Here is a 22,558-nt window from a genome sequence, read left to right as displayed (position 1 = left end):
AAAAAGAAAGAAAAGAAAAGAAAAAGCCACAGAAAGTGACCTGGGAGGTCTGGTTTTAAGCCAGGTGGGCTGTAGAAAGAAGCTGACACTAAAGACAGTTCCTCCAGTTCCATGCCTGCTCCCATCAATACACACCTGTTTGTGATACACACCTTCTGGGTCCCTATTTCATGAAAAGTCAATCGTCTACCCTAATGGGAAGAAAACGGTGACCAGCAGGAACTTCTACCACGAAATGTTACAAACTGTTACACACATACATCCAGGCTTTTTCTCCAGAGTGTAAGAAACTGAATCTTGAAGGATAAGGAGCAGCTTATCTTGTCCCAGCAGCAGCTGCTGGCACACAGGAATTTTGCATTTTTTTTTCTTGCTATTTGGCTGGGAGAAAGAGAGGGAGGGGGAAAAAAGCACCCCTTGGTACATCACGTGGCTCAATCAGTTCTCTAGGCAGATTCCTTCTCTTCAGGGCACTGTGTGGCACCTCTGAAATCCGTGGAGGTTTTCTTCCACCAAGGCAGGAAGAAAACAGGTGGATGGAGAAATAGACATGGCCTTACTCCTGGTCGCCCTGCTGGCAATCCTGAGCCTGGGCTCTGGTTGTCATCAGCGGCTCTGTCACTGCTCTAACAGGGTTTGCCTCTGCCAAGAAAGCAAGGTGACAGAGATCCCCTCCGACCTCCCCAGGAATGCGGTCGAACTGTGAGTATCAGAGTTGGCATTTGTGCACTGACTACTCTTCGTATTTTCACAATAAGTGGTTATCTGTCAGCTAAGTTTGTCTTGAGTTATGGCTTGAGTAAAACAGACTCTCCTAGTACAACACTCCTGTCTACAGCGCTCCCAGGATCCTAGGTGAGAGTCTATGTGGGCGTCTCAGGGAAGGGCACTGCGGAAGCTGGGATCCACCGGCACAGAAAAAGGCTTTCTGGCTTTTCAGCACACTTGCTCTTGAGCTGTACCTTTTTTTAAATTAGGACCAGAAAAACAAAGCGAAAGCCAAGGGGAAGCTTAAGAGACCCAGACTCAGAGGAAGAAATTCAAAGAGCAGTGCTCAATGTGTATCTGCCATGAACCCTGAAGTCAAGAATGCCTTGTAGCTTTGAAGGCACCAGAAAATAGGTCTGAAATGGAAGTGCTTGCTTCCTGAGGTGGAATGGAGGGCAAAGGGTACCAGGAGGAAGGAGGCCAAGAGGGAGAGTGATATAGGATAATCTTTTATGCAGCTGAGAAAATGTGCTTCTGATTAGAACTCTTTGATGAATTATTCTAATGGAAAATAAATTCCTAGAGTTTGGCAACAGTAATCACCTCACTTTCTCTTTGAAATTAGGAATCTGAGGTCTAAAGAGTAAAGAAACTTACCAAAAATCTCCTAGTGAGCTGAAGCTGAATTAGGACTAGAAATGAGGCTCTGGACTCTGTATTGTCTGCTCCCACACCTGCCCCCTGTGCCTGACCATATCAGAACTTCCATGATGCAGAGCTGTTTAATTGCCCAGCCACTACTTAACCAGCAAGATGTAACACACAGACTATAGAGAGTCTTCATGTTTTTGTTCTCAGGCTAACCAGATGCTTCTATTCCAGGTGCAAGCCTGTCTCAATGGTGCCCTCAGGGTATTCCTGAGTTATACTTTGTTTCAGAAGTTGCTCATCTCAATCCTCATATTTGGTGGTCCAAATACCAGGTTCCCCTTCCAACACTTCAAGTCCCCAGTGCCACTGTGGACACAGCTATAGAGGCAGGCAAAGTAACTGCCCAGCTCTGTGTTTTGGCTATACTGCCTCAGATGAGACAGTTGTTCCTCATCATACTGAACCACATGACTGTACAAAGACAGTCTGGTTTGCTAAGTCATAATAAAAACAGGAGGAGGCCAATGGACCTGAAATACTCTCAGACCTCATTGTCTCCCAAATGATGCTGAACCATCACTTAATGCCTTCTGAGACAGTCTCCTCACTCCTGAGATGACTTCAGTACAACCTATAGGGTCGGAGAGTTGTAGAAACTGAACTCTTGACTCCTTATCCCAATCTTATCTCCAAATTTTTTCTTAACTTCTCCCAGAATTTCCCTTGGGACAAACAGTGCCATCCCATTGATAAAGCCAACTGCCCCTAACAAAATTTATTTTTCAGGATGAAACTGCTCAGCCCCCAAAACTCCCTTCAACACCAGGCCTCTTTGCTTTTTGAAACATCCCTACACAAGACAGTGTTTTGTTCCCTCAATCTGCATGGGAAGTATAGGCAAGGGAATAAAAAGCAAAAAAAAAAAAAAGATGAAGAAGAAGGAAAAAGAGAAAAGGATGGAGGAAAGGCGGGATGGAAAAATCCTCAAGCCCCAGGGAGTATATGTGTCCACATTATAATGGGAGAAATTAGGGGAAGATTATATTTCCATCAGAATAACACATAAGTTAAAAAAAAAAAACTTACCTATTCCCAAGGGCATTTTACAACTGAACAAAGAGAGCCTAATCAGATATATAAGGAAAAGAGACTGTGGGATGAAGTGTGACAAATTTTCAGGCTTGAGAAAGGGGAGGTGAGGGGTTGACCCTCACTTACTTGTTTATAATAGAGGCCATTGTCACATAAAACTTAAGGAGAAGGAAAAAACTTGCAAGATGTTGGCATTTCCCCCTGAAAAAATGACAGCTTTTGGAACTTAAAGTTGTTCTTGTCACTGTGTGCTTCAACAGAAGGCTTGACTTGGACACTCCTAGAGTATGGTTTTGTAATCTTTTTGGCCGAAGAGCATTGAGGAAAAAAAGAGAAATATTTCTTTGATGGATTAAAAACCCAAATTATTTAAAGGTATATTTTAAGTATTAGTCACCAAAGGGCAGATAAAATACGAAATGAACTAGAACTCAGATATTCTGTTAGAATGCAAGAACAAAAATCTTACTTTCATTTCCCTATACCATGTATGACCAGGGTTATCTGAAAAGTTGGTAGAAGGAAATGAAATAGCTTGCTCAACTAAGTATTTCTAATTCACTTTGCAGTCTTCCAAGTCTGGATATCAAATTTCATGATGATCCCATCAGGTGTAGGTGGGTGAAATAGCGAGTTTCACTGACTGCAATTGCCTAATCCATCAACATGTCAAAGCTACATTGTTACTCAGGCTCACCTGGGTGGAAATGACTCTTACATTTCACCATGTATATTCTCATTCCACCATTGCATCGCCTACACAGCAATGTCATTTCACTTCATATAGGAGTATCTGACAACTGTCACCAAAGATGGCAGTACCCCTTGATGCGCACATGCAGATATTAACAACAGAGGGACACAAAAACACCATCAATGGGTGGGTAGATGTCATTGTATAACGGGCTCCTACTGTTTGCTTTAATAAAATGCCGCAACAGAACTACAGGTTCAGGATTATTGCTCCATTTTCAAATGAGACAAGCTGAAATACGTAATAGTTTAACTGCCTGGATGGAATGAGCCCTGCAGCTCCAGAGTGGCAGAACTGGGGCTCAAGGTTGGATCTGTTCCTATGTGGGTTTCAAAAGGTACATGGAAAACTGGAGTTAAAGATTTCTGTTCTAGTACCAAAAAATTGAAAGACAAGCATTGTTTTTCTATTATATTCACTTTCCACGAAATTTCTGTATTGATGGACTTCAAAATTTCTATACCAAAATGTTTTAATTCCATTTTTCTATGAGCTTCCTATAGGCCCCCAACTCCCCTCCATTTTGTATACAATGAACATTTTTTTGATGCTTTTCTTTTATTCTTTGAAAACATTTCTTTATACTTTATGGGCCATATAATTTTTTTTTTGCAGCTACTAAACTCTTATAGTAGCAGGAAAGAACATGGAGGTGTTATGGCAAAACTGACTAAAACTCATATAGTTTTAACATCACATGCAAATAATTACTCTATTGATTGTTTTGTCAACCATGTAAAATGGTAGAAAAGATTCTCAGATTTTTTTAGGTTCTAGAAAATCAAGGAGTAAGCCAAAAAGAATACACTAAGTATATATTGCCCACTTCAAATTTAGACTGCAGCCAAGCATCAGTTAAGTCTTACTGGTTTAGTACGTGAGGTTGTACAGCCTGAAATGAGGAAGCATCTGGGAGAAGTGCTAATGTAGGCAAGAGGGAACAGGAAGTAAGACAGTTATGAGGTAGTAGCTTATAGGTCAGACATTAACAGACTCTGTCAAGTCACTAGAATCAGAATCCTGATTTTAAACCTAGCCTGTGCCATTCTGGTTTAGCTGTGTACTCTGGGTTCTTGACTCTATGGTATAAACTAAAACTCACATTGCTGGTGCTATGGAAATTAAGGAACAAAATGAGACCATGTAGGCAAAACACTTAGCACAACAATTCTCATGTTGTTGTTGTTGTTGTTGTTGGTATGCTGATTCGCTTCACGAAAGTGATAGTTTATTGTCTCCCACATTTTTAGGAACCTCATCCACCCAGTGGCTGGAGTGGCTGAGTGTATCTCCACTACCTGAGTAGGATATTGTGTCCTTAAGGCTGCTAATAGTTGCCAAGAACTCAAGGAGTAAATTCACTTTTAATATAGAGGAAATTTTATTTCTTCTCAAAGAAACCCAGCTTCATGAGGAGGCATTCACTGGCTCTAGAAAAGTAGCTTTGATGATTCTTTAGTCTTCCTGGAGCTGGAATTCCTAAAGAGACTACCAACACTCGTTCTAATCCTGTGTCTGAGGTCGAAGTGAAACTGGACACAACCGTCCTTTTCTTTAGCAGGATTAGGTGACCAAGAGAATGAAGAAAATAGGGTACCTTTGGTTGTCATTTTGGTTTAGGATACCTACTAGAATTACATTATAGGCTGCCTTAGTTGAACCCTCTTTTCACAAATTTCTATATTTCAATCCAGTTTTATTTGATTATAATTTATGTTTAACTATCTAATTATCCTTTTCACATTTTATTTTCTTGCTTCGTCATATATTACTTATTTCACTGCCTTGCTTTTGTATCATTCTTCGTAGCCCATCAAGTATGTCTAGTATAGCCATTCCTTAGGAAGTCCCTAACTATGAGGCATGCATCAGTGTTCTGTGTAAAATAAATTCTGTGACCTCCAAGAGGAACAGCTTTAATATATATATTAATATTTATTTTAATTTAATATTAATTTAATTCATATCTGGTATATATATACATACACACACACACACACACACACTTAATTGTGGACTCTGGTCATGTTAACTTGGGATTGTGTGATGACTTCCTAATTATCCCCTTCATAGAAATGTTTTATTCAAAACAGCATGCAACCACTATTCAATTTTCTCTAGAAAACATGATGCTTAGGACACCATAATTCAAAAATCACTCCTTAGCTTCCCTTTCTAACTTCCCCTTACTATTCTCCAATAGAATCCTATTCCATAAGATGGATGCAGACTTGTTCTCACAGTTTGTGCTTTTTTTCTACCCCTGCGAGTCTGTGTGTTATGCTCCTCATTCATACCATCAGTGGTTTCTTCATTGCCTCTTGCAAGCCAACCTGTTTATCAAAATTGCACTCAAACTTGCCCCTTTCATGCAATCTTTCCTTACTGTTTCATCTTTAGTTAACCTTGCTTTCATCTGTACTCCGGTGCAGTTTGTTTCACACTTCATCTTGCCGTACATTTCATTTTTCATGTGTGTCTTATTTCTTCAGCTACAGTGGAAATTTTGTCTTCCTCATTGTGCCTGCTTCAATGCAGCGTATGTTCCGGGTCCTCAATTACGTATAGAACAAATGTTTCAATAAATCAGGGGGAATTACATCTGGTTATTTGCTCTGCTCGTCAGTGAAGAGGGAAAGATTCTTGTGAAAGATGATTATTGTTTTCTCCTGCAGGGAACTACGTTGGATTTGATCGTTTTCTTGTTTTCCTTGCTTTTTATGTGTTTAAGAAAATGCCTGCACATCATTCCAGAATCGATTAATTTATTTCAAAACAGAGACACATGGTCTCTTAAGACATTGACTATTTTGTACTCCAGGCAAATCAATTCTTTTGACTTAATAATATTTGCCTCTCTATAAGCAACAAGGATATTGACTAGAATACACTAAACACAATCACTTTAAGCCACACAAAAAATGTTCAAAGAAATGTAATTTTTAACAATTAGGATAAGATCCCCAACCCCGAATGTTAGCTTTCCTACCTTCCCCAGATGTACTTTAATTGCTGCAGCTCTATCTAGTTATCCAACCAAACACTGCACTGTGAAGCCTGCCCTGGGTGATCACATCTAGAGACTCGTGCAGCCTTATTTGGATAGTCCTTTGAAAGAAGCAAGCAGCATGGTATTCACAATTAGTGCATACATAATTCCATAGCTCCACACAGAATCCTGCACCTAATTTACATAGAAATGATATGTCCCTGCTCAACATTTGGAGTTTAAATTGGGTTAGAGGGAGCAGAAGCCCCCATTCCCTGTAGGACAATCAGGGGGAAAAATGCCTACAGGAACAACGAACTCTAGAATGTAGCTCTTGACAAAGTGGAAGTGACATCTCAGGAAAAGAATCTCCTAAGGTAGAAGATGAACTCTGCTCTAAGAATTGGCTAGGAGCTGTAATTTACAGAGTCAATATCAGCCATTCAAGAGTAAGGGTTTGACAGTACAGTACTGTACTCACTTGCGATGATAAAATGCCCTTTTTTATCTGAAGCGTCCCACTATCCTTCCTCACCCAAGCTCTCTCCTAAAAAAGTACAAGCTACAGAAGCAGCATATCTGGGTAATAAGGGAGAGATACATTTAACTTTTGATTATCCTTCTCCAAAGCCACTAATTGTATTATCTAGTCACTATAGTTGATTGGACTACACATTTTTCTTTAAGATGTTAGATTTAGACTCTCCAATTTAGCTTTATTTAGACTAGATTCTAGCTTATGTATCCCACAAGGTCAGCTAGGAAAGACAGTAATTATTTTTAATTGCTAGGATCTGGTTGTAATGAGATTTGGATGTTTGTTCTGAATCTGACCTCTCCCTCAAGTATTTCAGAGCATGTTTTCCAACTCTGACCTGAACATGCCATTACCTTATTCTTTCATATGAAGTACACTGGCTGCTCTCACAAATCTTCAAGGGATCTGAAAAAATTTTTGAATAAAGCAACCAAACCTTTGCCGTGGACTTGAACTTATTTATATTTTTAGTCTTTGGAATGGCTTGAGTCCATTCTCTTTCATCTCTCCTCCCAATCATTGTTCAATAAAATCCAATAAAGAGCCATCAGAGAAACCTATGTCTGAAATCAAGGCAAATGGACAGTGTGATTCATTTTATTTTTATCTCCAAGATGCCAAGCTAGATGGAAAATCTCTCAGAAGTATGGACCTCAAAAGTTTCACCAAGTTTCCATGAGACAGAAAGATCAACTAATTAAGATTTCAAAGAGAAAACTCTCCAGCAGACTGATAACAAGTTGCGGTAAAATGATGCCAGGATTTTTTTTTTTCAATTCTGAACTCTCCAAAACCAACACTTTTCCTAGGGCTGTGATTCAGAAGCTATGCAACTCCTAAACTGCACTGACACTCTGATGCACAGGGTAAAGAGAGTTCTGTCATTCTAAGTGCAGCATGGCAAAACCCCTTGCAAATTCCTTTCCTGTTATTTCCTATTTAGTAAGGGGCTTTAAACCAAGTGTTCGCAAGAGATCCAAGTCCCCAAAACACCTTCTAACTAAATAACTATTCCTGAATATTGCAGCTCTTCAAGACCCTTGTGGAATAGGAAGATCACGAGAAAGCAAGCTTTACACAAAAGTGACACAGCCAAGCACACTAGGCCTTCAAGAATGCGTTCCACATGTAGTGCTCTACTCCTTTGAAGATAGTGCATTACATTTGTGTTTCAGAAGCTATGTTCTCAGCCTTTGAAGGCAGTGGTGCTTGTAGCTGAGTTTTTCCTTATCCTGGCAGCCACCTCTGAATTATTTTCTGAGCTTTCTGTCTCTTCCTCCAAGTACCTGCCCTGTTCCAGTGCTCTGATACGGAGCATACATCCAAATTCATACTTTGACATTAATATATTTTGCATGCTAACCTACTTGAACTCTTCTGTCTCTTATCTTCCGTCCTCTTAACCATTTGTTCAGTGTTCTAGTTTTCAATTTCCCACCTCCCAAATATCTTTTATGGTCTCCAGTCAAAGACTATTTTTCTCAACCTGGATGTGTTCTCCTACTCCAGTATTATGTACCTGTCAGGGAAAAGGTGTTCATTTTTCATAAAACTCCTTCATCAGCAAATGTCTGTCAATTATGTCTGGTTCAAGGCACTACTCCAGGCACTTGGAACAAAACAATCCATAGATGAGGCCAAGACCTTGCTCTCTGGGCTTGCTAGAAGACCAGACCATCAAACAAGTAATGGCAACAACGTTTTCCCTCATTCTTATCCACTATAACTGAAATCTTGTTCCAAACCCAGAACAGTCGTTGACAAAATGGCCAATTTGACAATTAATTGCATGTTGCTTTGTGTAACCTGAGATTAAAGATTGTGACAGCTGCGAAAAGTGGGTACCTAAAGAAAGCAAATGAGATGATGGCTCCTTTAGTGTGATGCCATAGAATGCTGATGAGAAGTTGAATGTGTGCCTGTCACATCTAGATCTGCCCTCTGACTCTTGTAGGCTTAATTTCAGGAGCTATACAAAGCCACTTCCAAAGTACTCTATGATTTATAAAGCTACCAAATTCTAGTTTCATGTTAAAGTGCACAGATCTGAAATGAAACAGGATGAAAAATGAATACCAGGCAAGCACTAATAGGCTTTATCCTATAGATATCTAAGTACTTAACACTGAATAAGAAAATATTGTATTTATTTGAAAGGTAGACTTACAGAGAGACAAAAGAGAAAGGGAATGAGAGAGATCTTCCTTCTGCTGATTCACTCCTAAATAGCTGCAATAACCAAAGAGAGCCAGGAGCTTCATCCAGATCTCCCACATGCCCAAGGACCTCCTCCATCTTCCGTGGCTTTCTCGGGTGCGTTAAGAAGCAGCTGGGTTTGAAATGGAGCAGCGACAACTCAAAGCAGCACCCATACGGGATGTCAGCATTGTTGGCAATAGCTTTCCCCTGCATGTCACAATGCCAACCCCTAGAAACACAAGGGACTGGATCTTCTAAGTTTGGGTAAAAAGGCTATCATAAAAAGGGGGAAAGAGCACCAGAAAGTTAAACTTTGCTGCCCATTTTGCCAACAACAACATATCATTTTCCCTGAAGGTGCTGCCCTCATGAAATGTTGTGTGTATATTAGGTGACAGTTTCCCTGTGTCTGCCAGCACTCCCTCAAGCAGCTGGGTATAATCTCTGACAACTGGTCATCACACCTACACACACCGCACAAAGCCCGTCACCTTTTCAAAATGACATATCTTAAAACACTCCTTGGCACTTTTCTTGATAGGGACGTTATCAACTATTATGAAATGTTCTTGAGCATATGTATTTCCTGCCACTTCTGTAAGGCTATATTAGCTTTACGATTGAAAAACAAGTTAGATGTAAAATTCCATCTTTGGAATATATCCTGAGCAGATATCAAAACTCAGACCCAAGCTTTGCTACTGCCATATGCCCACCAACATTAGTTTCTTCACAGAGCAAAAAGGGAAGCACATTTCCATCAACTGCTATTCAATTTTCATAGAAAAGCAGCAGATAATACAATAATAAACACTGTTTTAAGGTATAAAACAAACTGAAAAGGCAAAATATAGAGAATTATAATAAATAGCCAGGAGGACATCTGAAATGTTGCATACAGTAGCAAAATTGCTTATCAAGTCCCTGATAATAAAGTTTGAAATCCTTCAATAAAAACATACAGTCTTGGAATGACATCTAATTCTTCCAAATATTAGAAATGTGTATAAAGAGAACAAACATTTACGATAGCCAGATAGGAAAACTACAAAGTAGCTCTGGAAGCAGCTCTCGCGGGAAAGATCCTGGATGAAGAGTAGCAGAAGCAACCGGAACCACAGCAAAAGAAACAGCTGGGCCATTAAGTGCAAATCACTGCTCAGGTATCTTTGGCTCTTAAATCTTGCATTGATCGAATGCACTGAAAACTATTTTTTTTCCCCCAAACTCCAACCTGGAGGATGAAGCTCTTACTGCCAACCGTCTGGTGCCTGGAGGGTCTCAGTAGCTTCCTTACATCCAGGAACTCTGTTTACTCTCAGCGAAGAATAAATCTTTAGCATTTTACACAGGTGGGTAGGAGCATTCAGCTGGATGACACGTCTGGGAAGCCTGCCTGCCTGCCTACCTGCCAGCTAAACCTTCCACCAGTCCCCTTGATTGTATCCACTCATCCTATGTGCAGAACCTGCCAGAGTCCCAGGGACCTTAAGAATTGTGCACTAGAAAATCCACTGGCACAGGATTTTATTTTCTACAGGCTGTCAAGGTGGTACTTATTGAATGGTAATCTGCATGCAAATCCACAGGATATAGATTTGGATGCATTCACTTTTAACTAGGATCTGGGGTTATGTTTCTCTTCAGCCACCAGGAAAAGCTGGTAGTACCAGTGGCAGACTCACATTGATTTGACTTCTTTGCAATGCTAAAATTTGGTTGCTCCTGCTATTCTTAGTGTTTTTATGCCTTTTAAAGCATATTTTTACTGTCCTCTTGGTGATATTTCAGAAGGGAACAAATAGCTATTTGTTAAATATGCCATATTTATCCAGAAATGCCCATTCACCACTTAGCTTGGTCAATGTAGCTCGATCTCCATAATTTCACCAAAAATTATTCTTGCACAGGCACTGGATAAACTCAAAGTCAGCAAGTATAAATTTGTACACTTGATCTTCTTATAAGCCCCACAGAAATTCAGTATCACATTTTACCATCTGTATAAATGTTTGTCATGACAGCCTCATTCCCAAATTTGACCCATCAGGAAGTATTTGACCCCTATAGTATATCTCTGAAGTCTTTACTCCTCCATATACCCTATTCTACAACCCTAGTTCAAACTACCATCATCCATCATGTGGGCTACAATAATCCCGACAGCTACCACATATTCCAGCTTCACTTGAATTTCCAATCCACCACTACAGCAGCTAGAGAGAGTTTTCAAAATGGTATGGCAGAAAATTACTTAGAACAATTCTTAGAATAAAATTGCTTCAACTCGTATTTAACAACTGCCTAGAATAATAGGTATTGCGCTAAGTGCTGGAGCACCAGCAGTAAGCAATAATAAACCCTTTCTTTATTCCATGCAGTTTGCATTCTTTGCCAGGTCATACCACAAGGCACCACAGTCTGACCTCTATCTGGTATTCCCTAAGCAACAGGTGTATCATGGCCTGCCCATCACTAATCACCCTGGCTCCCTTTCTACTCACCAGTTAAACTAAGCTCTTTCTCACTTTGGCTTTCCTTACTTGCTCTTCTTCCAGCATGCGATATTTCTCATCTCCTCATATGACTTCCCATCTTTCCAGACTCTACCCAAGTGCCACTTTCTCAATGGGTCTTCTTTGACCACATCCTGCTTAGTAGCATCCATAATTGCCATAACATATTATTATTTTCTTTCAAAAACCTAATGTGATTTGATTGATTCCACTTATTTACCTCCCTCCCCAATGCCAAGAGAAGCTTCAAGTTAAAAAGTAACAGTTATGTCAAAGGTTCCAGCATGTTGAGGTGTCCCTGGGCTAGGGTGATGAGCAGCACACACATATAGCATATGAGTAAATGAAAAGTCCCTTCAAAAAAATAACAACTAGAAGGAAAAAAAAACTAAGTGTAACACCTACTAAGTTCTATCAAGTCACTTTGCAGTAAGCCTCTTACAGTGTTTTCCCCAAACATATTGCGTTAGAGCTATTACTGCCCCCACTTTGGAAATCATGAAAATTAAATCAAAGAGAAACAAAAGACCCAAAGGCCCTAAGATTATTGGTATCAATTAACATCATCATCCTTGATATCCCTGATTCTTTGTACTATCATGACAAAAATAAAAGGAAAGAGAGAGAGGAAGAGATGTCCCTCTCCCCCGAATTCCTAAAGCAAATGTCTGAACTATCTAAGTAATTCTATATTAGCATGCTGGAGGCATCTCTGCTACATAATTTACATATCCTGTCTCCCAAGTGCACGAAACTCTGAGAACTAGAACTCCACAGCTCTCCTGCACCCAACTGGGATTGGACACTCAATAACTACCTAATAAGGAGGAGAAAGAATAAATAATAAAGTCAGTGGGATTGTGAACAAATAAAATGGCTGAGAAGTAAATGTCAATAGCCATTTTCAGTGATGAACGGCAAACTAATCAGAAGTTGTCTGGTGCTCAGGAGCTGTTTGCACCACACGTATGCTTATGGGGGAGGCAGTTGACAGGGTTGGCTTCAACTTTCTGTAGCCCTTTACATGTCTCCTGCTAAGAGAGTTTTGCAGAAATAATTAACTCTCAGCAGGTTCAGCAGCTGATCTACTGCAGGTGCGGAGGCTCAGCAAACTTGAATGCAATGTGAAAATCGAATGCTTGATGAAGACTCAGGAATCACTGTAAATACTCCATAAATGGTCCTCATTGAATTAGATGAAATTTGATGATAATGTTTCTTTTTTTTTAAGATTGATTTTTTTTATTATTTTTTATTGGAAAGGCGGATATACAGAGAGGAGAGACAGAGAGGAAGATCTTCCGTCTAATGATTCACTCCCCAAGTGAGCGCAACAGGCCGATCCTATGCCAATCCAAAGCCAGGATCCTCTTCCGGGTCTCCCACGCGGGTGCAGGGTCCCAAAGATTTGGGCCATCCTTGACTGCTTTCCCAGGCCACAGGCAGGGAGCTGGAAGGGAAGCGGGGCTGCCGGGATTAGAACCGGCGCCCATGTGGGATCCCAGGCGTGCAAGGCGATGACCTTAACTACTTGCGCCACCGGGCCGGGCCCGGATGATAATGTTTCAAAGTCCCCATTGAGTTCAGGAAAGAATTTTTTTTTTTTATTGATCTAATATGACCTCCCAGTCTGTTTTCTAAGATTTATTTCTAGAACTGGGGAAATTGTACCTCTGTTTTTTCATCTCGAGTGTAAGTTAATGTGTAGGCCAAGGCTGTCTTAATGGGATTTAAGAGGCACCAAAGTGACTTAGTTGCCCCTAAGTATGTCCTCTGCTACTTGTCACAAAACCATCATTAACAAATCAATCCCCAGAGCCTTAAAGATTTCCCCAATTTCAAAAAGTCTCTAGTTAAAGTATAAAATCCTCTTGAAGGATAAAAACCTTAAGCTTTTAAAGGTTAGCACCTTAACTCCAGCATTTTTCAAAGTGTGTTCCTCCCAACCCTAGTTGATAACATACTAAAAATATTTTTTAAAGACTCATTTCTGTTGGAAAGGCAGATTCACAAAGAGAAGCAGACAGAAAGATCCTGCATGTGCTGTCTCAATCCCCAAGTAGCCACAACAGCCAAAGCCGAGCTGGTTAGAAACCAGGACTCAAGAGTCTCCTCCAGATCTCTAGCATGGGTGCAGGATTCCAAAGCTCCAGTTCTTCCTCTATAGCCTTCCCAGGCCACAAGCAGGGAGCTGGACTGGAAGTGGAACAGTAGGGACACAAAGCAGCGCTCACATGACTCCTGTGGCATGCAAGGCAAGGACTCAGCCACTTGACTCCATCATGCTGGGCCCCCAAAAAGTGATTTTCTAAAATAAGATTTGCCATGATCAAGTGTAACACTTTAAAAAATGTAGCACATTATCCCCATTCCAGAGAATCATATCCAGTCAACAAATTAAAGGCTGCCAGGCAGACCAACTTTTTACAAATCATGTCATTCAGAACAAACTTCAGAAAACTCCAAGATGTGGTTCCCCAAGAATATTCTTTAGCAGATGGGCCTCCATACATATAAACACTCAAAGAATTTGAAGGTTTGAGAAAGGTAATATATGCAATTGAAAATAGGTGCAAAACTGCCTTGTTCTTCAAATCACAGGGCATTTCCCTAGTTGAAACAAAATATACCACCTCCCTACCCTTGCTTTAGGAATGAAAAATAAAGCCTAGTAAAATGAAATAACTTCTATGAAGTCACTGGAATATGCAGGGATATTGGCTATCCTGTTTCCAGAGCCCAAAACATTCAGCGTGCTATTTCCAAGCTTCTGTGAAAGACATGGTGACAAAACAAATTCTCTCCACCCATAAATAACAGACAATCCCCATTATCACCTCTATCTCTTATCCCCTCCCACTCAAGGCAACACATTCCAGATGGTATGACCATAAAAATTCTACTCATATTTTATTTTGCCCACTTAAAAATAGCTTTATTAATAAATAATTCACATTATCATATAATTCACACATTTAAAGTGTTTCTTCAGTGGTTTTGGTATACTTGGCTACTTCAAAAAAGTTTATAGGAAGGCCGGGTGTGATGGCCTAGTGGCTAAAGTCCTTGCCTTGCATGCACCAGGATCCTGTGTGGGCACTAGTTTGTTTCCTGGTGACTCTGCTTTCCATACAGCTCCCTGCCTGTGGCCTGGGAAAGCAGTTGAGGACAGCACAAATCCTTGGGCCCCTGCAGCCTCATGGGAGACCTGGAGGAGGCTCAAGGCTCCTGGCTCCTGGCTTTGGATCAGCTCAGGTTTGTCTGTCGCAGCCACTTTGGAGGTGAACCAGTGGACAGAAGATGTTTTGGTCTCCCCTTCTCTCTATACATCTGACATTCTAATAAAAAAAATCTTTAGAATAAAATTTTAAAAATAAATAAGTTTATAGGAAAAAATTAGTCTGTGAGCAAAATACTTTTGAATTCTTTGCACAGTTTTTTAAATCATAATGTCATGAATTATTTAAGATTTCCTCATGGTCACCAATATATGTAGTCATCGCCATTTTAAAATATTTTTACATTCTTACAACTCATAGACTTAATCATCCTTTTAACCATCCATCCTTCACCCACCCTCAAAGAAAGCTATTTCCTGTCTATAGATTCCTCTGTTCTGAACTTTCAAATGAGTGAATCATACAAATTGTGGCTTATTTTATTACTTGCTCCTTTCAATTAGCATGATATTTACAAGGTTCACCCAAGGGTTTAAACCTCACTAATTGTGGGCAGTCTGTGCTATTGTTTCCAACAATTCCTTGGGGGCACAAATTAATCCAACAAATTATGCTCCTTCAAAGAAATCATTTCAGAGAACAGCATTTGATATTTGTTCTGACCCCTGGAGGGCTCCTTCCATCTGTCTTGTTTCCACAGTCCTCCCCCACAAAATTGCTCATCCACATTAGACCATCGTTAAATCTCTGAATTTCCCAAATGTCTTTTACTACAACCTCTACAGCTCTTGAGTGTCCTTACATTCCAACTTCTCCATGTTCTATTGAGAATCAAGTTAGTTTCTTTGAGAAGAAAGTTCCTGCCACTTGCCTTCCAGGCACTTCTCCACCAAAACAACTCTGACCCAGGGACAACATCACCTCCCTAGGAGAGTGGGAGAACTGTGGCCTGAAATTCTCATGGCTTGATGATTTGGTATGGAACAACAGGCTACAGAACTTGTAGCAAGGGCTTTAAGACCCCATAGACCCTCAGTAAACCATGCCCACAGTAGAGCCTCTACTGTGCAAGCATGGTGTGTGCAAGCGTGTGCACGAGCAGGAATTGACCTCCCCTCCCCCGAATACGACCATCACCTCTCAATTTTACTTGCCCAAGGTAATATCAGCCTTGTGAGTGGAATATAATGAGAAGTGCTAAAACCCTGCTTCTCTTGGAAGGAAAGACCACTCATTGGGAGCTAGGGAGAAAGGGAATTTATAGCAATTTGGAGAACAGGAGGCTCCGCCTCTCTGACTTGGGAGAGCAGAGGGGAATGTGATCTTGGTTCAAACCAGATACTTCTGGTTTTTATTTGGATTTGCATAAATTATCTTAAAGATGTTTCCTTCTTTGCTTTTTGCCTTGAAGATCATTTCCAAAGGCTCAGAATAGCTTTTTTGATGGTTGTGGTTTATTTTCATAATTTTCATCACAATAAAGGAGGTCACACCATCATGCTAGATGTCAGTCCCATCACTACATTTCTCATCAAGCAAGTGGAAAAACAGTATGCTGTCAGTGAAAAAGGCAAAGTAGTCTGACAACTAAAATGATCATCTCTAAAATCTGTGGAGTGCTTCTAAACAAATATAATAGTTGGGCAAGCCAGCAGACAACAAATGTTATCACTGTGAAGTTACTTATTCCATTTTTTTTGCATTAATGCTTTTCACATGCATTATTGTTTTTTTTTAATAATTCGGTATACATGTTCTAAATATTTGCCTGGTGAACAGTAATGGCTCTATTGCCTACAAAATAAGGCAGCTAGTGGCTCTGGTTGGCAGGGCTAACAGTTTCATAAACAGTCTGATATGGCAAGAAAACTGCAGCAATGGAATTACAAGATGCTTTCCAGGACTGCTTTAGTTTGTTAAGTCAAAGTAAGTGACTAGATTTATTTTTCTGCTGAGCAAGATAGGGCAAAAATGACCTTCTCCTGTGGTATTCACACCCCTGACCAATTAACTGAAGTAATTTCAGCAACAGAGAACATGCACTTCTATTAGAGGGAAAACAAATCAAACCTTAGATTCAAATCCTGAGGCGAGCAACTTTACAGCAAATCATTGAGACTCTGAAGAGTCACACATCATGCAAGACCTGTCACTATGGACAAAACTTCTTCACTGAATACTTAAGAGCATGCGTAGTCATCTACTGAGATAGAAGAACTAGCACGTGATGGCTCAAGTACTTGGGTCTGTGTCATCCATATGGGCAATTCAGAATGAGTTCTAGGTTCCTGGTGTCAGCCTGGCCCAGTCATAGCTGTTGTAGGCAAAGGGGTGTAAATCAGCAGATGAACCTCGTCTCTCTCCCTCCCTCCCATCTCCATCTCTCTTCACACACACACAAAAAAGACATACTTTAAATATTAAAGGATGTAAGCCTTAACATACAGATGCTTGTAATACAGCTTAAATAAACACATACATGCACACACGGGTGCACACACACAGGAAAAGAGAACAAAACTTTTCAAATTATCACAAGCTAATAGAGAGATAAAGTAAGCAAGACACTATGTGAATGGAAATGCCTAAACCAGAAAAAGCATTGTAGAAAGCACGGTCTCCAAAAAGTGAGATACACACTGAGTATTAAAAAAGTTTTAAATATATGATAGTGAGGGAGATTGCATAGAAAGTGGAAAGAATATCTGGAGAGCAAGTCAAACAGCAAATCAAAGAAACAATTTAAGGAATTAGCATGGCCTCTGAATTAACAATGTCTTATCTAGAAATAGCACTTAGGTAGAAGTGAGGGAAGTTGAAGCATTTCCATTCAAAATCTTTATATTCATTCTTGTGCAGCAAATCATAGTGCAGTTCTTTTTTAATAGCTTGTAGAGGGCTGCATAGAAAGAACCAAGGTATGATACAGGGATACTTAGAGGGCACAATAAATGGCTACAAAAATCTCTATGTCTGATTGTACAACAAATTAGACTCTGTCTTGGTTTGCATTTGAGAAATACCAATGATTTAAGTTGCCAGAAGTCTTCTAGCATGGAACAGATTTTCTTTTGATTTGTATGTCTCAGCTGCCTAGAGCAGGACTTGGCTGAGGACACATGTACACAGCAGATTTTTGGATCTGAAACCCAGTGGTTTGGGAATAAGTAATTCCTTCAGAGAAACTTAGTTAAAACATCGGGTTACTTTAGTCTTGTACGCATGAAGCACATAGGTTCAATTTTCTCAGAATTAACTAGAATATACTATTGTGGTGGTTCCCAATTTCCTTTACTGAAGCAGAGGAAAAAGTTAAAAAAAAAAAATGACTGAAGTAGTAGTAATAAAAAAAAAACTAGGAAATAGTTCAAATATCATAACTTCACATTTTATTTTTCCCTCTGCCTTCAAGGCAAACAGTCAAGATCAGTTACTTAACTGCAGCCCTTCTCATTTTGTTTTTGCATCAGTTAAGTTGTCTCCCTTCCAATAACCATTATGGTGAAAGTGACACTCCAGGGGAAATGAATTCCTTTTGACTAAATAGAAGCACTTGTCTACCTTCTCTGAATCCTAATTGGGACTTTGTTTATTTTGCTGTTGTTTGATCCCTGAGACAGCCACCTTCTTGTTTTCACTGAAGTTTGGTTGCTCATCGGCGGCAGCCCCCAGGGAAAGTTTGCCAGCTTTTAGGAACTTCCCCTTTGACCAGAAATAATTAGAACCACTTAGTTATTGTATGTGCATTTTCCAGCAACCCACTAGGTGTGTAGTTTCCCTCCAGATTGTTCCAAGGAAAAGTCTTTGAGGCCTCTAAGGGGCTAGGCTCTTTCTTAACTTCTTTATACTAAGAAAAATGCAAAGCTCATGAAAGTATATTTGTAACACACTCAAAAACAAGGATCCACAAGCTGCCTAGTTTCTGTCTTAGGTATAGTAAGTGTTATGCGTATTTAGACCTCAGAAGTTATTATTGAGTAAACGAGTGACTTGCACTACATTGAATTAATGTGTTGAGCTGTCAGACTGACTTCTCTGAAGTGACATAGTGGCTATCCTCAGAGTGAAAGTTCCATTCACAAGCTTATCAAGACCACAACTTGATCAGGTCCTCCCAACACTCTGACACTGAGGAAGCTGAGATTAAGGGACTTACTTGAGGACAGAAAGCAAAGTGGAACAGGACTCTGGACCCGATAACAGTGCAAATAATTGGATTCACACCTATTAAGTATGCGCTGTGTGTCAGACACAGCTCGGAGGGCTTGGCTGTAGCAGGCACTGATCCCTCCTAGCAACCTGTCAGGGTAGGTTGCTCTATTTTCCTCATTTTCAGATAAAGCAACTGAGGCTTGAAGTGATTAACTGGCCCAACTGCTACATCCAGCATCTGAATCCTGGAGCTAAGACCCTAAGGCATTTCTCTTCACCATTTCAAGACCTTATGGGCAATTGAGGTAAAGAATTGAAAACTTTAAGAACTTAAAAGCAAAGGAAAACACACAAAGTTCTGACGAAATGGAAACACAGAAGGAGGATTATTCCTTTTTGAGAAAATGAAATTCTAAGCTATTTCAATTTCTTCAATCTGTGTTTTGAACTATTTGGATTTTACTATTCTGTTTCCTGAAGTTTGGGTTCAGTGGACTCAGCCATGCTTCATCATACAGAACCTTGGAGAGTGTCAGGGTTCTGACTTCTGGGAATATCACAAGGTGAAGATTTAAAAAAATAATAAATTATCTCATTTTTATTTATCCTTTCATTCCAAAACAGGACCCCATTATGTTAAAAGTGTCCAGTTACTGTCCTAAAATTCATATGCCCCATCAGTGCTGGGCACTTGGCTTTATTGTTATACCACAGAATGAACAGGAATCCTAAAGTGAGGCTATGGCCCCATCAATGGCATGAAATGTAAGACCTTCCTGTTTGTGGGTCTGCTGTTCCCATCAGTGCCTTCTTAAGAGGCTCCATTGAGCCCAGACTATATAGGGATCCTCATCATTCCATTGGACTCAGACCTATGCAAGTGATTTTAATTATTGCTTCATCTAGCTATCTATATCTATATCTATATCTATATCTATATCTATATCTATATCTATATCTATAGCAACAGGCTCCTTATATTTCTAAGGTCATGGAAGTTATTCCAGCTACTCTGAAATCTAATGGGAATCAGGCTATCTGGCCTGGTTGTAGAAGAAAGAAGACAAGTAATGGCCCACAGTTCTCAGGGATTAGTAAGGTATGGCATAAAGAATGCTGAAGAGGCCAGTTGCAGGAATGGCATCAAATTCTAGTAGTGCCAGCCAGTGTTATGTACTACGTGTTATGTACTGCAGTAAAAAGATAATACATTTTTTGTGAGGGGCCTCCTGGCATGGGAGAGAGAGCGTGCAGACCAAAGAGTATATTGGGCCATAAGGTTGAAATGAACTTAAAACAGATGAGTGAAGACAACAAAGAAACAGATAAATAACCTGAATGCTTCACATGCTTGCATTTTGTGACAACAATGTACAATTAGGACTGTGAATAAATTACTAGGATGATGTTGGTTTTTCTGACCTATAGTTTCTAGAACCTGCTTTTGTGCTACTCTCCGGTCTGATAGGTGGGTATCTCCTACTCACTTACATGTGTTTTTCTAGAGCTCTGAAACACCACTCATCTGTTTTCACAAGCCTTCCTCTCCCCTGCTTTGTATTGAGCTTCATTTGCTATATTCAACACTTTCCAGGTCAATCTTCCATAATTAAGAAGGTAGAAATGAAATAGAAGGCAGATACCTGGATGTTCTTATAACATATTGGAGGGTTACAGTTGCACAAAACTGACTAGCCTTTGCTTTTCTTCTTGAATTTAATATAGATGAAAAGTCCTGGTAGACCTTACTCTGTTTTCCCATGTTTTTGCTCACACTTACTTTTAAGTTCCTGCTAACTTGTCTTTAACCCTTAACTGTGTTCCTTTCTTTTGAATATTGTATAACAGATAGTACATTTTTTTTGTTGTTTTTCATCTTTGCCCCATTGTTTCATGAATGTGTTTTAACAATTATACATCCTTAATAATTTTATTAGGTTAAGAAATTTCTCATCATTTATTCATTCTTTTAACAAATGTCTATTAAACATGCACTGAAGTAGTCTTAGTGAAACATAAAGGTTAAACAGAGATGACACTGTGTTCAGAAATAAGTCAAGCATAAGTTGAAAGCACTAGAGATATACATCTGTTAATGGGAATTCAGAGGTGGTTCAGGCAAGAGGCAGCATTGGGAGGGCGACAGAGTGGATTCAAAGAAGGCTTCATGGTAGCAATGCCAGTAGATTTAAGGCTTGAATTACTTAGATAATGGAAGATGAGAAGGATAATGAGTGTGAGTGAGAGAGAGAGAGAGAGGGAGGGAGAGAGAGAGTGTGTGTGTGTGTGTGTGTGTTATGTTACACTGTGGGAAGAAGGATCAGGAGTCAAACTATTGAGAATCAGGATCACCTTAACACTGAAAGCTTAGGTGTTTGTTGTTGCCCCATTCCATTACTTATCCCTTATTTTTACCCATGATGTACTTTTTTCTTGCTACTTCTTATCTCAACTATTTGATAGGCTCCAAAATTTTAAGTATCTCACCACCCTGCAGCTTTTTCCTCCAGGATCATCACTCTCCGATTGTCTCAAATGCTTCCCTTTTATCCCACTGATTTGGTCCAACTGAATTTCCTGTTTGCTCACTCTCTCTCTGCCAGCTTGGTAGAAGCTGGCATTCTTTTTCTCTGCTGACTTCAGAGAACAGGCACACTGTATGGATTCCTCAACATGAGAGAAACCTACTCCCCATTTTGGCTACCTCACACTTCTTAACTCCTGAGAGATGCGTTCCTTGGCATCTTAGTGAGATGAGCCTAGGGCCAGGAGTGATAAGACCTTGGTGTTGTTCCAGTACAACCCAGGCAAACTATCCCTGTCTCTTGGCTTCTTTTTATTTCCATTTATAAACTGACAGAAGTGAGCACAATGAGTCACAAAGTGCCTTCCAAACCCCACAAAACAGAAGGAAAATGGGAGCCTGGTGAATGAATAATGACTGAGGGCATTCAACCATTGAATACTAGAACCAATTATGTATCTAGCTGCCAATCCTTCCCAGCTTACCACTTTCAGAGACCCTTGGCAGTTTCATCATATGTAGGTCTAGAAATGCCACATGGGAGTGAAAAAATTCTCTCTGTTCTGGCTTGTTAGGAATAAGTCACAGCAGGAATATGCTAGAGGATGTGGGGCCTTTATTGACAGTTTTCTCTCTAGACGCTACTGCAGAAAGAAAAGCAGAGGCCAACAGGTCTCATCAGCCATCCACAGCCTCCTAGTCTATAAGGCTGTTGGCCTTTGATATTTCTTCAACACCGCTACAGCTGGACCCCAGACAGTGTGGGCAGTGAGGGCCACTTCAAGTTGAAGTGTAGGATTGTTTTGGGAGTTCCTTACGCCTTTACAATTTTTGAACTAACAGTCCAGTAAATTTGAGGCAGCGTTGACCTTAAAATTCTCAAGTAATGTCATTTTGAAAGAAGGAAGAAAAAACTGCTCAGCAAAAATTCATTGACTCATTCAATGACTAGTACAGAATACCTACCAGGTACCAGATAGATAGCTGTATATGTTCTCGAAGCAGCAGAGGATAAAATGCACTGCAGAAGAGGTGATAAACTTCCATGGAGCCTATGTTTTGTAAGAGATGACTGACAAGGAGGTAAGGGGACCAGTGTGCTGGTGTAGCAAGTTAATCCTCCACCTGCAGCACCAGCATCTCATACGAATGCCCATTTGTGTCCTGGCTGCTGCTCTTCTGATCCAGCTCCCTGCTGATGATACAGGAAAGCAGCAGAGCATAACCCAGGTTCTTAGGTCTCTGTACCCATATGG

The 22,558-nt window shown here is 40.1% G+C and overlaps 1 protein-coding gene across 2 annotated transcripts in view; it reads left to right on the top strand.

Annotated features, from left to right (window-relative positions):
* The first annotated feature begins 475 nt into the window (after nt 1-475).
* Nucleotides 476-22,558, top strand: part of FSHR (follicle stimulating hormone receptor) — a 157,316-nt gene continuing 135,233 nt past the window's right edge. Inside the window, exon 1 of one of the 2 annotated variants that reach the window (XM_040994129.1) lies at nt 476-702. In XM_040994129.1, coding sequence (XP_040850063.1) covers nt 551-702 — 152 coding nt within the window. In that variant the 5' untranslated portion in view covers nt 476-550. The remainder of the gene's footprint in view (nt 703-22,558) is intronic. The other variant, XM_040994130.1, reaches the window with a different exon arrangement.

This window comes from Ochotona curzoniae, unplaced genomic scaffold (assembly GCF_017591425.1).
Source record: "Ochotona curzoniae isolate NIBS_2020 unplaced genomic scaffold, NIBS_Ocur_1.0 contig_883, whole genome shotgun sequence".
In the NCBI taxonomy this organism is placed as follows: domain Eukaryota; kingdom Metazoa; phylum Chordata; class Mammalia; order Lagomorpha; family Ochotonidae; genus Ochotona; species Ochotona curzoniae.
The sequence above is the reverse complement of the archived record's forward strand: the minus strand, read 5'-3'. Positions and strand labels throughout refer to the sequence as shown.